Raw genomic sequence first — 15,027 nt, 5'->3', positions numbered from 1 at the left:
GAAGTAGGGGTCTTATTCTTCTTGTTGGTGAAGTTAAAAGCAAAAGGTGGGGTAAACTTGTGATGCAACATTACATTATGGGTGCCTGTGGGGGCTCACATTTTTGTTTCTTTTCTCCTTTTCCCTTTTCAATTATTAAAATTCATTGTCTTGTGCCAGACAACCACATATACAACTGTTAGCAAAGAGAGGATATTAAGGTATATAAATATACAAAGATTTGTTCCATAAGGGAGTGACCTTTCTTGTTACCCACCTAGCAATCTTCTTTTCTCTCATTGTGTTGTGTGTATATCTTCTATTCTTTTTTCTACATAATAGTAGTAACCATGGAAACTTCTCATTCTCAGCCTCTTTCCATTGAAAGTTTTTCGTATAGTTGGTTAGTGAACCTGAAACCATCTCTAGAAAGCTTGGATAGTTCTCTCAGGGCATCGCTTGATGCATGCGATGAAGCTTCTTTCATCGAAATGGACCCAAGATTGCCACCATCTAAGAGATTCATTAGAAACTCTCAGGACTTCAAATTTGATTTCCCTGTTTCACAGTCACCTCTTGGTCTTGTTCATGCTGATGAACTCTTCTCCAATGGTTATGTTATGCCTCTATTCGTCGACCAAATGAAGATGGAGGCTTTTGATGCTCCAGATTCAGCTCTACCCTTGCCTTCCTCTTTACATGGATCAAAACTTGTGGTCCAAGGCAGTAAGCAGACAAATCGTACTTCTTTAAGAAGGTGTCGAAAATTATCTAAACGAATATTTCAGAAGTATTTGGATTTTCTTAGGCCATTGTATCAAAAAATACGAGGGAAGAGATCAAGTTCTAGAGCTGAAGGCGGCAATTCAAGAGTTCATGTTATGAATAGTTGGGTATATTCAGCAGAAACATCTCCAAGAACAAGCGTTGCTTATTCTGTTGATGATAATTGGCGCAAGTCTTGTGATTCTGACAGCTCCATTTACGAGGCAGTTCTTCATTGTAAAAGATCTATTGGTAAGTGATTCATTTTGATTTTAGCCAACCCTTTTTCTGTTTAAAAAATGAAAAAGAAATATAAGGTATTGATATTGTTGGTTACTATTTGTTCTTTCCAGGAAAATAAATTGGAGCTAGCTACTGTACAAAAAAGTAAAAGAGGAAAGGAGAATGGAACAAAAGCAAGGAGCTAGCCATGACAAATTCACATGTGAATAGAAGATAAATGAGCAGCAACTTGTGATGCCTGTCCTTTCTGCTTCTCTTCTTTAATTGAGAAGATAATGTAAATTTGTCGATGGAAGCTCTAGGCTGAGAGAGAGAGAGAGAGAGAGAGAAATAATTATGCATATATTACAATTTTGGCTTTGTCTCTTTTCATTTTGGAAGCAAAGCTACCAATTATATGTGAACAATCTCAATGTCTCTCCCTTAGTTTTTTAAAGTGTTTTGCTTAATGAAATCAGCTGTACTTTTTTATTCATAGGTATGTTTCTAATCCATAGAACACATGGTGATGAGAGCAAACGGATTATTATTTATTAATCTCCTATTATTGCATGTTGTTAAGGATCGACCATGTAGCATTCATCTTTTTCATTTTGCTTGAAGTTATTTGATTTAGCTCATGGATTTATCTCTAGATCTTTTTATAGATTTTTTAATTATTTATTTTTTCAAAAATTTATCTAAGGGTGACTGACTGTAGCTTAATTCGAATATATCTAATTAACAGAATTCTTTGGGGAAAAAAAATTCATTTGACATTAACTTGGAGGTTACACATTTCAAAAAAAAAAACTTGGAGGTTACACAAATTAAAAAGTTATTATATATTTCCAGCAACTAATGATTAAACCATTATTAAATTATAAATTCCGTCCAGTTCTGATTTGTAAAATTTTCTTTCTAATATAGCTGATGCTGCACTAGTTTTTTAGTAATATTTCTCATATGCCTACATGTATTGTATTAGTACTTCTTGATCTCTTGTAATTTTCTAATATCCAATTTACTCGTTTCTCAGTTTCCTCTCCGGTTAAATTGGAGAATTTAATTAACAACATTATTGTGATAATTAATAGCTTGATTTATTTAATTAGCTATGACAACCGATTGGTAGCTACTCCATTATTGTTGAATTTCTTTTTAGTAATATAGCGCAATAATTATGACAAATTTTGACTCCCACCAGCAGGCACCAGCAAAGCAGTTAGTAATTAATTTGATTGAGCGAATTTAAACTAACCAATTGCGCTTAATTAGAAACCCTTAAACAACATGCATTTATAACATAGAAATTTATCAGCATTCATTGCACAAGTAATTAAATGTAAATGAAAAATTAAAACTGGATGTGGAGCTGCAAAGTCTAAAACCAAAACCGTAACAACTTGTGTTCTCAAAACCAACAATATCTACTTCATTCTTTTCTTTGCTTTCTTGTATTGCAAATTGAAGAGAACAAGACTTGAGAAATTTGCAAAGTATTAAAGCAAAAGCCGCATATTCTTTGTTCTTGGGCAAAGTTTGAGTTTGCATATGCAACAATTGAGAGACATGTCGCATGTATTCAGGCTTTGCTTTTTCGTAAGTTATTACTGGTATGGATTCTCCTCAAGCATCCCTTGCACCAATTAAACTCTAGTGGCATCTTTTTAACACAATCATACATAGCGATTTCTTTTGTAGCCAATATCTCTAGCAGCAGGTATTGTAGCATACACTTTTGGGCCATCAATAGTCAATAGCTAGTATCAACCCCCCCCCCCCCCCTCCCCCCCTCCTTTTTTTTTTTGAAATAAACTGCTAGATTAGTAGCTTACTTGCTAATCATGCTTATTATATTACCAAAAGCTTCTGGGGACCAAAGGCATGGGGTCCAATACATGAGATGGGGTCTTATGCACCTTTGAACATGCCTATTCTTTCAATGATGATGCTATATTTCAAGCCAATTGCAGGTATCGTAACGCGAAAGTTTTAGCTATAATCTATATGGTCCAGTTTTTAAGGCCAAAAAAATTGGCTTAGAGTGAAAAGTTTGTCACATGTCAACGAGTAAGATAGGGAGACAGAGACAAGTTGTGCTAGCAGAAATGCCAAAGCTTTGACAACATTGGTTTTGTTAATTTTATCTATTTCTTTTTGTCTTCCTTGTTGGATTTTCTTCATCTTCACATAAGAAGCACAATCAAGATTACTACCTTTATGATGTTTGTGGGGACCGAAACCCTTATACGTGCTACTTGTTGATGCTATTGATTCTTTAGTCGCTGTAGTAAGCTTAATAACAAGACACAGTGGCCAATGCAACCAAAACATTGAATTGAGTTTAGCTAGAAAGCTGGCACGGTTGAGGATGTAAGCTCACGCGATAATATCCTCAGATGATAGATAAACCACCAACAAAGACTAGAGGTGATCAAATAGATATTTGAAATCTTTACGCAGGTGTTTGATAAAAATGAGCTGGAACTTCCTTCTGCAAGTAACATGCAGGTTTGCTTGCAATGACTTGCAGACATGTTGAAACAAACAGGCCAACGGACTGAGACCTTGTTGTATGCCATGTGTCGGATGACTTTGGGCTAAGGTCACTGTTGTGCTCTTTAGGACAATGAATGATACATATAACTCCTCCCTGTTTCAAGAATTTGTTGAGTACTGAGTGTATTCATTGCACTAATGAGGCAGGGTCTATATCAATGAGTTGGTTTGGTATTTGTTATTTTGAAGGAGATAAAACTAGATGAGACGTATTAAAGACATCAAAACAAGTAGCCTTTGCAGCCTTGCATTTCTGATTGTATTGACTGCATCGTTCGGTGCTGCTTCTTTCATGAACAGACCACATAACAATAGCCTAATAAGTGCAAGATAATTAAGACATTCTCCTACTTTGTCACTCTTTATCATCCCTTGAACCATTTTTGCACAGAAAACAGGTCTTTGTACAAATGCATGCACGTTCTTGACCCAAGTGGTGTCAGGCCCCATGTCCTGAAATAAGTTCATGAATTCAGAATTTTACAGAATGTGTAAAGAGACTTCAATTTTGATATAGCGAATTATTTTTCCCTTTTGGATCAGAGGTATAGAGCTATTATAGGAAGTTGCTGATGGAATTGATATTAACAGTCATTCCTTGGCCCAAATAGATTGTGGGTTGCAGTGGATCACCACCTATGGATCCATTTTGTTGATTCCTTGGGCCTGGAAAATGGCATGATCAAGTTGTCTGATTCTGTTAAATTTTTTAAAGTTTGCATGTAGCACCCGTTATTTTTATTATACTATTATTATTATTATGTATCTATTTTATAGAATATAATATTTTGGGTTAATGTATTCAAAGGTATTTTACTGTATTTTATTTCTTTTAAATCTCAAATCATTTATTTATTTATTAAATACCTTATTTAAAAAGGAAATAAATTCCTTAATGGGTAAGGGTTTTAAAAAGGCTTGGCCTATAAAAAAGCTCCTCTACGTTATTTTGTTTTTCAAAAACCCTAAAGGCTAATAAAGAAAAGAATGCAGCGGCCAATATAAGAGTGAATTCATGTTTTTGAATAAGAAAAGGGGAAGATTTTGATTGTGCTCTCGTTTGCCATTAAAGGAGGTCTTAAGCTTGGATTTTATCTTGGAAGGCTAAGAGTGAGCTCATGTGATTGGGGTCATTGTTGTCATTGTTGATTGTATTGGATCGAGGTAAGTGAATTCATGCATAATGTTTATTATAAGTATATATGTAAATATTCATGAATAGAATAATCTTGTTCAAATGAATTGGCAAGTTATGGTTTTGAGGCTATTTTAAAATGTTTTTCTTAAATTACTTTTTAAAAAATGACTCTAAAATACTTGTTTTTCTATAAAATGTTTTCCTGAAAAATATTTGTAAAGTTTCGCCAATTCAATGTCTTATAAGCATTTTATTGAAATATTACTGAATAATCGATATAGAAATACTAGAAATTATTTTCAAGGTTTTGGCTCATTGCTCGTAGTTATCACTATTGATATTATTGAATAGCTAGTTGTATTGTGTGCACCTATTGATGATTATTGCGGGGTAAAATACCATAATTGAACTGTTAGCTGGGTCACCGGGAGTACAGGTGACATATTGAACTATTGACCAGGTCACCGGGGATATAGGTGACACTATGTGGCATGAGCAAATTGAACAAAAGAAAGGTTTTATTGAGAAAAGATTTCTCACACGATTATTTATTGAAAATGATTTTTACGTCATGAATTAATTAATTATGAGTTACATATGATTATAAAATTATTACTGTTTTCCTGACTTATAGTACTTCATAATAATGATTATATACTTTTTCGTATTAGTGACCTTATGCATGAATTTACTTACCGAGTTGACGGCTCACCTCTCATCTCCAACATTTTACAGATTGATTTTAGAGATGTGGGCTTTTGGTCTAGCAGAGAGGATTTGTTAGCTGAAAGATTTTGGCATTTTCTAGATGAATTAATTGTAACTACTTTGATTATTGCTTAGAGCTAGTTTTTATTTTGGAGGATTATTGATTTATTTATTATTTTGGAGAACATGCTTTGTTTATGGACAACATTAACTTTATTTGGAATTAGTTATAAGCTTTCATTCCAAATTTCTCTTGAGTTTTTGGGTGAATTTGAGGTGTTACATGCCATTTCTTGACTATTTGAGATTGTATCAGTATACTTTAAGAAATCCTTAAAAATTCAAAATGTCTGATTCTTTGCCATTTCTTGCTCCATCCACCAACACTTCTCTTTCCATGGTCTCATGTCTCTCAAAGTCTCAGGTCCTTATATGCCCAAATGGGGCCTTGGTCACATCGCAGAGCAATAACAACAGCAGAGCAGAGCAAGCTTAGCTTACCGAATTCATATTAAATATGTCAGATAAATCTTATGTAGAACTACTAGCATTACACATTTAATCAAGTGGCCGAGTTTGTTGTGGAAGCAAACGGATGGTTATGTTAGAGGTGTAGAGCAATAGAAGTGCACAGTGCATAAACAACATTCAGTGAGTTTGCGTCAATTCTTTTATAGTCCAGATTGTTGCATTAACTTAAGTGACCTGATTGCTGAGAAAAGGCTCATTTAGTATCTTAATGAAGTAAAGCTCTCATAATTAAATAGGAAAAGAACTTAATATGAACAAAATTTTATTCTCAAAACAGCAGATTGCCATCTGATTTACAACTCATCAAGATACATATTTTATAACTCATATGAAAAACCTCTTATAAACTACTGCATCCTCGCCGCGTAAATCTTCATATCATCTCTAAGCATGGTCACCAGAACTTTGCAGACGGACTCGTTCCTCACATGTTTGAGTGATGAAGATTCAGAAAATGGCAAATTATTTTTAAACTTAGCCTTATGTTGTGGGAGATGACGTGGAGTCGGAGCTCTCTTTACCGTTGGTGCTGGAAGGATTTTCACAAGCTTCTAAATCTTTTTCCTCTGGGTAGGAAAATTTCAAGAAATTTTCGATATCATTATGATCTGAGCTTCCATGTCTACGATTCAACCACTTCAAATAGTTGTGATGATGATGGTGATGTTTAGGCTTTCTCTTACTAATGGCAATAGCTATGTCGTTAGGGAAAAGGTCTCGGAGCACAAAGGCATGCAGTATGGTAGTTACAAGCAGAGCTGTTACTGTTAGTGTAGAAATCACAGAGAGGATTACAGCAAGAGCTTGGGTTACTCCAGAGGTGACTTCATTTGAGTACCTAATTGTAGCGATGGCAGCACCAGTCATCGGAAAAGTATATGCCCACCAAGCCAACGAGAACCTGCAAAGTTAAAGAAAGAATGTACATCAAAAGACTGAACCACAAGCAAGTCATCAAAAAACAGAGATTATAAAGGCAATATTCATGTCATCTTACTTGAATCCTCGGAAAAAGTTGATTCGAACTGCCTGCAATATCACAAAAATATAGAAATGGTAGCAAAGGTTAGATATCAATCTTGTTTGAAGGCAATAAAGATCAATGCTTTTATGTATATGAGTAACAGTAGACTAACCAGTGAGAAATAAAGGAATAAAGCAATGAAGTAGGCAATCCTTGATCCATAATTAAAAGAGCCTTGCATTTTCGCCCATGCCATTGAAGCAACACTGGGTGCAGCGACAAACAAGAAGAATACAGGATGAAGTTCCTTTGGAAGTGTTTCATTTGTCGGGAGTCTCTGGTAGAGAGTCACAAAGAGGACTGTGTAGTGAGCCAAGCCAATAGCAAAGAAGAGTATAGGTCCTTCTTTTATTCCCATTGTAGCACCAAGCAATGCCCCAACAAAATTCCCAACAACTGCAAGATGGTTTGAGGGATTTGCCACTTTGGAAAGCCTCCTTTGACCTCCAGACATCCATTGTCCATAGATCTTAAGCTCAAGACATAAGATAGGAGTCATGAGAACATACCAAAGCCATTCAGGTAACTTTTCATGAATTGAAGGTGGCACTCCAAGAGCTAAAAACAGTAATGCTACCCAAGGGGCAAAGAAGAAGTTGACTCGAATTGGGTGATAATACTCACGGCGAACTGCTTCAAAGTAGAGAAGTACTTTCATAAGGTAGATCAAAGATATACTGATAACAAGAGCAACAGAGATGAACCACAGGACGGTATTTATTTCTGGTCTTATGTGAAGAAACTTTGTGGAGGGAGAGGTGGCTATGGTTTTCCACAAAATCGCTTGGCTGCTAACACCAAGACACATTCCAAATGAAGAGATGGAAAATCGGAGAAGAAATGGCCAAGTCTTGTCATTAGGAAGCACCATCTCCTCTGAAGGCTGTATAAACAAAAGTTATTGTTATGATACGACCAGTCATAGACCAACAAATTTGTTTAGAACAGCTATAATACAAACTAAAAGTCAAGTAAAGCATACAGGGTGTATAAACACATACTCTGAGTGTGTCCAGTTCAGGCCCTTGCAATGCATCAAAGTATCGGTCCACAGGTACATTAGTTTCCGTTTCTGTTTTCTTCCTGCTAGCACTATTTTCTGGTCCGCTTTCCCTTGACTTTCCACGAAGATTTGTTAGCTGCCTCTCAAGTCTCCCAGAAAATGTTTTGAAAGAATCAAATCTTTTATCCTTAAATCCGGATAAGCTTGGATGGTGGGTGAAGCTTTGTTGGTGAACTGCCTCCCCATGTACAAACCCTTTAGGCATTGGCTGAGAATGAGATTTGGGATATCTTGGAAGTTCATTCGCAGCAGCAGGAGAATCTGAAGCCCCTTTGAGATCAAAAAGTACACTTTTCGGGTTCTTCATTTCAACTTCGCTAGGAGAGGATGGCATGCTTATAGAAAGGACCCTCCTATGATTGCCACGGTGAGATTCTTCACTCAGGCCTTGACCATGAGCAATATCGGTTACCTATCAAAGATGCGGCAGAATATAATACTCCTGTAACAATAATAGACATTTTTTCTAGAAGGCATCACAGCTAATGAAAGGTCTGCTCACCATAGCCGGTTGACTCAGGCTCTCCGAGACACTTTCTGGACCATGATTATTCAAGTTTCTATTGCCTTTAACACTGTCGAAGCCCTCTAATTCGTTTGAAGATATAAACTTGATAAGTGATGGAATTTCTTCAGAGGATTTCTGTTTCTCGGAATCAATGTTTTTTATGTTCTCCATTACCATACACAGAACACCTGAGCAGGGACATAACAGCTCAGTTAGGTACACGAACCTCTCCTAATATGCTAATATCTTAAATATAAAACCCAACCTACTGAGAAATTTGCTTATTCATCATCATCAGTCTCTAATTAAAGATGCCGCTAAATTGCTTCAAAAGAAATACAGGCAAGCAGGGCCACAAAAAAAAATCAATAATACATCTCATGTTGGTAAGCAAGAGACAAGACGATTCTTTTATCTCATCTCAAAAACTCTGTAACATGACAAAATCATTTCTATTATGCTCTCCTTTCATCATTTGGATTTTTTTTTTTAAAAAAAATCTGGATTCCTCTGCACCACTTAGATCTCAGAAAACAAGTTATCACTTCAAAAGTTAAATTCAAGTCGATATAACGAATCAATGTTCATATTCGCTTTGTGCATTAATCAGTTCCAATGTCTAATATGATACAAAATTAATATTAACATTTGCAGAAATCAAGCGCTCTCTAACATTTCTATGCCCTCCATAAAGAAATCAAACTGATTACCATAAACAAAACAAACTCTTGAAGGGATCAATCACACACCATTTTCACAAAAAAACGCAAAATTACAGAACACAACTGCTGAAACAAAAACTCACCAATCCTAAACTCCAGAGCAACTCTATTGATATTATTATTCAACACAAGCACTTTTAATATACCTACAAACAGATTCTTTTTTTCAAATTTTTTTTTTCAATTTTTGTTTTGCTCTCTGCTTTAAAGCCGATGAGTTTGAAGAATGTTTCAGAAGGTGATCACCATTTATAGGGCAGAGCTAATATGATCCAAGAAACAAGTAAGCACAACTAACACACGTCTTTAGACAGCTACAGCCTAAAGAAACCGAAGTAGATAATACTTTCCATTGTGGGCCACATTCTGTCAGGCATAAATATATAGATTTAAATTGCGTCAAATGCCCTTTTTCAATGGGGATTAAAAATTTCTAAATTGATAAAGACACCACCGTTTAAAAGACAAAGCAGCCGAAAATTAAATTTAATTAATTTAGGTCAGCTAACGAGACCGAGACTATGATGAGATCGTCACTCACCTTATCTGATAAATACAGACTGTAATTGTTTTTGAAACTTGAAAGTGACTCAAAACTTTTGCATGGCATGCAAAACTGGTAAATTTGATCGAGCGGATATTCAACCACACACACACACATATATATATATATATATATATAATGAATCAACAAGTTGGTACAGATCTGAATAAAAACTGAATATTTTTTATATTAGGTTTGCTTCTAAAAACAGCTGTTAAAAATTAGAATAAAGTTCAGAGTTATCATGTCAAAATTTGAAATGATATAAAAACACACATAGAAAATGGCGACCACAAATGAAAACGATATAATCATTTTATTATATTTTTTTTTTTCTTCTGGTTCGGAGGTAGACCTGAAATATCCGATTTAACAAGAAACTAAATTAAACACGAGGCTCAGTACAAATTTTGGTTCGTGGTTTTAAAAATTAAGTGGGTGACTATTGGAAACAAACCTGCCGTAGCCAAGAAAATTACTTCATATTCATTTGATAATTGAAAATACATACGCAAGATCATTTTGTATAATAGATAAAGAAAGTAAGAAACACGTGCATCGGTTTCATTTGAATGTCAATTGAAAATTTCAGATATTTCAGGTAGACAAATGTAAACTGTTGTCACCAATTCCTACTTAAATTGACCAAGAAATTCAATGTCTGCCTGTCGTACCGAATTTAAAAATTAAAAATTAAAAAAAAAACTAATTATAATTATACGAAACATGGCTATTTTGGTAATGATGAATTATATCAGTATACCAAACATGGCTTATAAGTGATAATGATAAGCATGATCAATATTATTACTAGCTCTTTAAGATTTGTCCCAATAAACAACTAGACCTTACCATTTTAAAAGCAGACAGTTAGACTCCTATCATCTTATAGAATGGATGTCCAAACCTCCTTTATTGATAGATTCTGTCCTTTTAAATAGGAAGACAATGGCACTATAGTATAGTATAGTATATCAAATCAATAATATTGTATTTACTTAGTTAGAATATTTAGTGTGTATTCTAATTCATGTGGTAAATAATGTGTCACTATCTAATTGGTTCAAGTGATAGATAATTATTAAACTTTATCATTCTTAATTCAAATAGTGAATTTTTATTAATGAGACATCATTTACCCCATCAGCGGGAATACAACCTAAGTATCCTAATTAAGTGAACATAGCATCACTCATTCTAAATCTTGGTGAATATTCTTGTAATGCGCTCAATTCTTCCACGGCATTTTAGTCATTTTTATTAGATTAAGGGTAATTTAGTCTTCTTTCATACCTCAGAAACCTTAATCTCCTAGTACAAGAAGAAAAATATGCCATCTCCATTACAAGAGAGAGATTGGCAAGAAAGAAAGAAGAAGAAACCCTTCACTTCTTAGGTTCGGCCATGAGCACAAATAAGAGAGATTTATTATATCAAAATTATGTCAATTGAAGCAGGTATTGTGCTGAGAGAAGATTAGAGTAAATTTTGATTTTTGATCTTTGTTAATTGTTATAAGAATGATGATTAGATTGTAATCGAAGTAGAAATCTTACATTGTACAAAGAAATATCCTATTAATGAGTTGTTCCGAAAGTCATAGTAATTAGTACAAATTGAGTTTGATCCTAGGTTTTATGTATGTTAAACTAGACATGTTCAAAAATGTTTTAAAACTCGTTTCCAACTAATTCGGATCGAAATTTAATTGATTATGATTTTTCAAACTCAAACCTGAAAACCTAGAAATTAAAGTTTCCATAAGGATCATTTCGGGTTCCCTCCAAAATTCGGAGCGGGTGGGTACAATTCTCTATCCAAATAAGCATTGTACGGTAACGTAATGGTCTAAACGTCCATTTCAATTACAATAGGAGCTTAGTTTGTCTATTAGAGCAAAGATTGCGGGTGGCTATATTTCTTTATAATAAATGTAGTGCATATAGTATTATAAATGTTATTAGGGGCATATTCCACCGTCAGTTTCGGGGTGCCAGTGATAAGTCAAAACATATTATATGACAAATTTTGATTGAAGAAGATTTGATAAACATAAGTACAAGCACCAGTCCCCACATACAGCTAGACAATTTTAGATGTATAATTTATTTTATTAGTAATTAATTACGCAACATATATATATAGCAAGTGCGACGGTTCAGCACGACTCTAAAATTTTAGAACCAAAATTATATATGTCCTGGTTATCAGCTTGCAAGATTTTCTGGGAATGTTCCATCAAAGTAAAAAGAATATATATCAATATTGCAAATTGCAGCTCATCAAATCAGTGATTCTATGTACCAAAAGATTATATAATTCTAATGTAATTTTGGAATTAAGTTTGATTATTAGTTAGCTTAAAGTTTACTACATAATATCTACACTTAAAAAGTTATGTATCCAACCAGATCAAAGCTGGACAGTAAGAGAATGTCTATAATTGTGTTCCCTTGAATTTTCCAGGAAAAGGGGAAAGAAAAAGAGAGGAAGCAAGTTGATGGATTCAGTATTTTTCTTTTTATGTTTTATTTAATTTCTGCCTACACATTGAATTTTATCGTGTTAATATTGCGTTCTGACAGCACACCAACAAGCGTTATAATTTTTAATGGAAACATATAGAAAGTGCATAACAAAGTTTCTTATGGCCTATAAAAGAAAGTTTTATAAATTGTTTTCAAATAATATTGTAAGAATCATTTTCAATATTTGGAGCCCTAGCATGGAACATTTCGTCTTCTAGCAGAACAAAAAATGGGGGGAAAAAAAAGAAACAACAGCATTACATCCTAAAGCCCTAATGAAGTTTTCCAATCAATGCTGACGGTTGTTTTGATTTTGCTTTTCTTTTTTCCTTTTTCTTTTAACGTACAAACATAAAATATAGACATTGCATTTATAGGATCAAACAAACAAATGAACTTGAAATTATCGTACCTCAAAATGTCTCGAAATTTATATCTCCTTGGTTGAGAAAATTCGTAAATTCACAAACACCACCTCACCGGCAATTCATTTAATGTCCTCACTAAATAAAAATTTTGATGGACAACTCTATTGTATAATTAAGAGAAAGAGGAAGGGGAAAGATTTAAAATTATTTGAGAAATTATTTGTTCTTTCTCAAATATTTTACTGTATTTTTCCCCCTTTCCTTCTCTTTTCTCTCCTTTCTCGTACATGCCACGTAAAGACAGGTGTCGTAAATGTATCTTTAGCTTCACTGGAGTTGCAACAAGAACCTAATTTTTGGAAATTGTTTAGTTTGTGAGGCTAGAGGTTTTAGGTTAATGGGGTGTTAACAAAAGACCTAAAATGAAACACTAACAAAAAGGAAGAATTTGGAATCATTGCGTAAGTTTCAAGAAATAAAAGAACAGTGTTTAAATAAAGCAACAAGAAGGTGACAAAACCTGAAATTGACCTAACTGCTTGCCAGGGTTTTGCTTTTGAGTTTTGATGGAATCACCCGTCAGCGTACCCGTACAAATATATAATGAATTGTATAAATTATATAAATCGATGACAATGATGATGCATCCTATGGCTACCCAAGTTTGTTTAAGAATTGGCGATAAATTATTTAATCTATATATTGGGTGCATATTCATAGTCTGATGACGACATTCAAAGCACACACACACATATATGATGATGATTTGTAACTTTTATTCGTTTCTAAGACAAATTTTAATTAAAAAATATTCTGTCTTCCGTCTATCCATTGTTGAGATAGTTCATATTATGGAGTTATAGAATTAACAAGCTAATTAGTTTTTGTTTGTTAGTATTGCTGATGTGTAACTTGCTGAGTCAGCTGGTTAGTTTTAGTTGTTAATAACGGTTTAGTAACTGAGCCTTGATTTTGTTTTTCACATACACAACGCGTGTATACCATTCCAGATTATGTATATATACAACAGTTGTCATCAAGATCAATAATATAACAAATCATTTTTCTCATTTTTGCTCTTCGAATACTCTCAACATTTTCTCTCTGGTTCATACATTTTCTCTGTATCCAAACACACGAACTCTGTTTTTAACTTGGTATCAGAGCTATGATCCAAGCTGCCATGGCTTCTTCAAGCTCAAATCCAAACATTAATCAAACTGTTTCTTCTTTTACCTTCACAAATCCAATCAAATTAGACAGATCAAACTACACAATCTGGAAATCTCAGATCCTTTCTACAATTCGAGCCAATGGACTTGAATCTCTTCTTGATGGAACTAGAAAGTGTCCAAATCAGTTTCACAATCAAGAAGAAGCAAGCTTAAGTTCAGATCGAGTAACTGTAGCTGAGCCACAGGAAAATCCAGAGTTCAATAACTGGAAAAGGCAGGATCAGTTGCTGCTGAGCTGGTTGATGTCATCGATCAGTGTTGAAATTCTCAGTCTAGTGGTAAATTCTAACTCATCTAATGAACTCTGGACTAACATTGAAGAACAATTTGGATCAGAAACAGGTGCTAAGAAAGTACATCTGAAAATGCTACTTAATAATCTCAAAAAAGGATCAATGACAATCACTGAGTATTTTAGCAAACTTAAGGCTGTGAGTGATGAACTTGCTTTGGCTGGAATTCCTGTAACCAATCTAGATTTTATAACTCCTCTGATATGTGGATTAGGACAGCCATATTATCCTGTGGTTGTATACATAGAAGCTAATATGTTGAAAATGTCAGTAAATGAAGCATATTCTATGCTTTTAACTCATGAGGCTAGAATAGAGAGTAATCAACAAAATGCTAATAAAGAAGCTAAGTTGAACTATACTGCCAATATGGCTCAGACTGGACCTAACAAGAAATTTAATGGCAATACTGGAGGTGGTTATGGTAATTGGAACCAAAATGCCAATTGGAATGGAAATAATGGGGGCAGAGGAGGCTACAATAATAATAATGGAGGAGGTTTTGGTAACTGGAATCAAAATGTCAACTGGAATGGGAACAATGGTGGCAGAGGAGGCTATAATAGCAATAATGGAGGAAGAGGTGGTTTTGGCAGAGGTGTTACAGGCCAAGGAAGAGGTAACTGGTCTGATGGTAATCACTGGAATAATGGCAATTTCAACAGGAATTATTCTGGACAAGGAAGAGGTGACTGGAATGACAGTGGCAATGGTGTATTTGGTCAGAATGGTGCCTTTAATAGTAACAAAGGTGCTCAGAATTCTCCTGCTGTCATCTGTCAAATTTGTTTCAAGCCAAGGCACACTGCAGCTGAGTGTAGGAACAGGTTTAACAAA

At 34.5% G+C, this 15,027-nt stretch overlaps 2 protein-coding genes across 2 annotated transcripts; one reads left to right on the top strand and one right to left on the bottom strand.

Moving 5' to 3' along the window:
* Positions 1 to 225: 225 nt before the first annotated feature.
* On the top strand, positions 226 to 1,462 carry LOC102621626 (probable membrane-associated kinase regulator 6). The gene is made up of 2 exons (XM_006490544.4): positions 226 to 996; positions 1,098 to 1,462. The coding sequence occupies exons 1-2, from the start codon at positions 330 to 332 to the stop codon at positions 1,103 to 1,105; spliced, it is 675 nt and encodes a 224-aa protein (XP_006490607.2). The 5' UTR covers positions 226 to 329; the 3' UTR covers positions 1,106 to 1,462.
* A 4,671-nt stretch (positions 1,463 to 6,133) lies between these two features.
* LOC102621338 (S-type anion channel SLAH2) lies at positions 6,134 to 9,515 on the bottom strand. The gene is made up of 6 exons (XM_006490543.4): positions 9,306 to 9,515; positions 8,495 to 8,688; positions 7,931 to 8,404; positions 7,042 to 7,812; positions 6,903 to 6,934; positions 6,134 to 6,806 (listed from the first exon to the last, which is right to left on the bottom strand). The coding sequence occupies exons 2-6, from the start codon at positions 8,675 to 8,677 to the stop codon at positions 6,386 to 6,388; spliced, it is 1,881 nt and encodes a 626-aa protein (XP_006490606.2). The 5' UTR covers positions 8,678 to 8,688; positions 9,306 to 9,515; the 3' UTR covers positions 6,134 to 6,385.
* Positions 9,516 to 15,027: the final 5,512 nt, after the last annotated feature.

Source organism: Citrus sinensis, chromosome 9, assembly GCF_022201045.2.
Source record: "Citrus sinensis cultivar Valencia sweet orange chromosome 9, DVS_A1.0, whole genome shotgun sequence".
NCBI lineage: Eukaryota > Viridiplantae > Streptophyta > Magnoliopsida > Sapindales > Rutaceae > Citrus > Citrus sinensis.
This window is presented reverse-complemented; position numbering and strand designations above follow the sequence as displayed.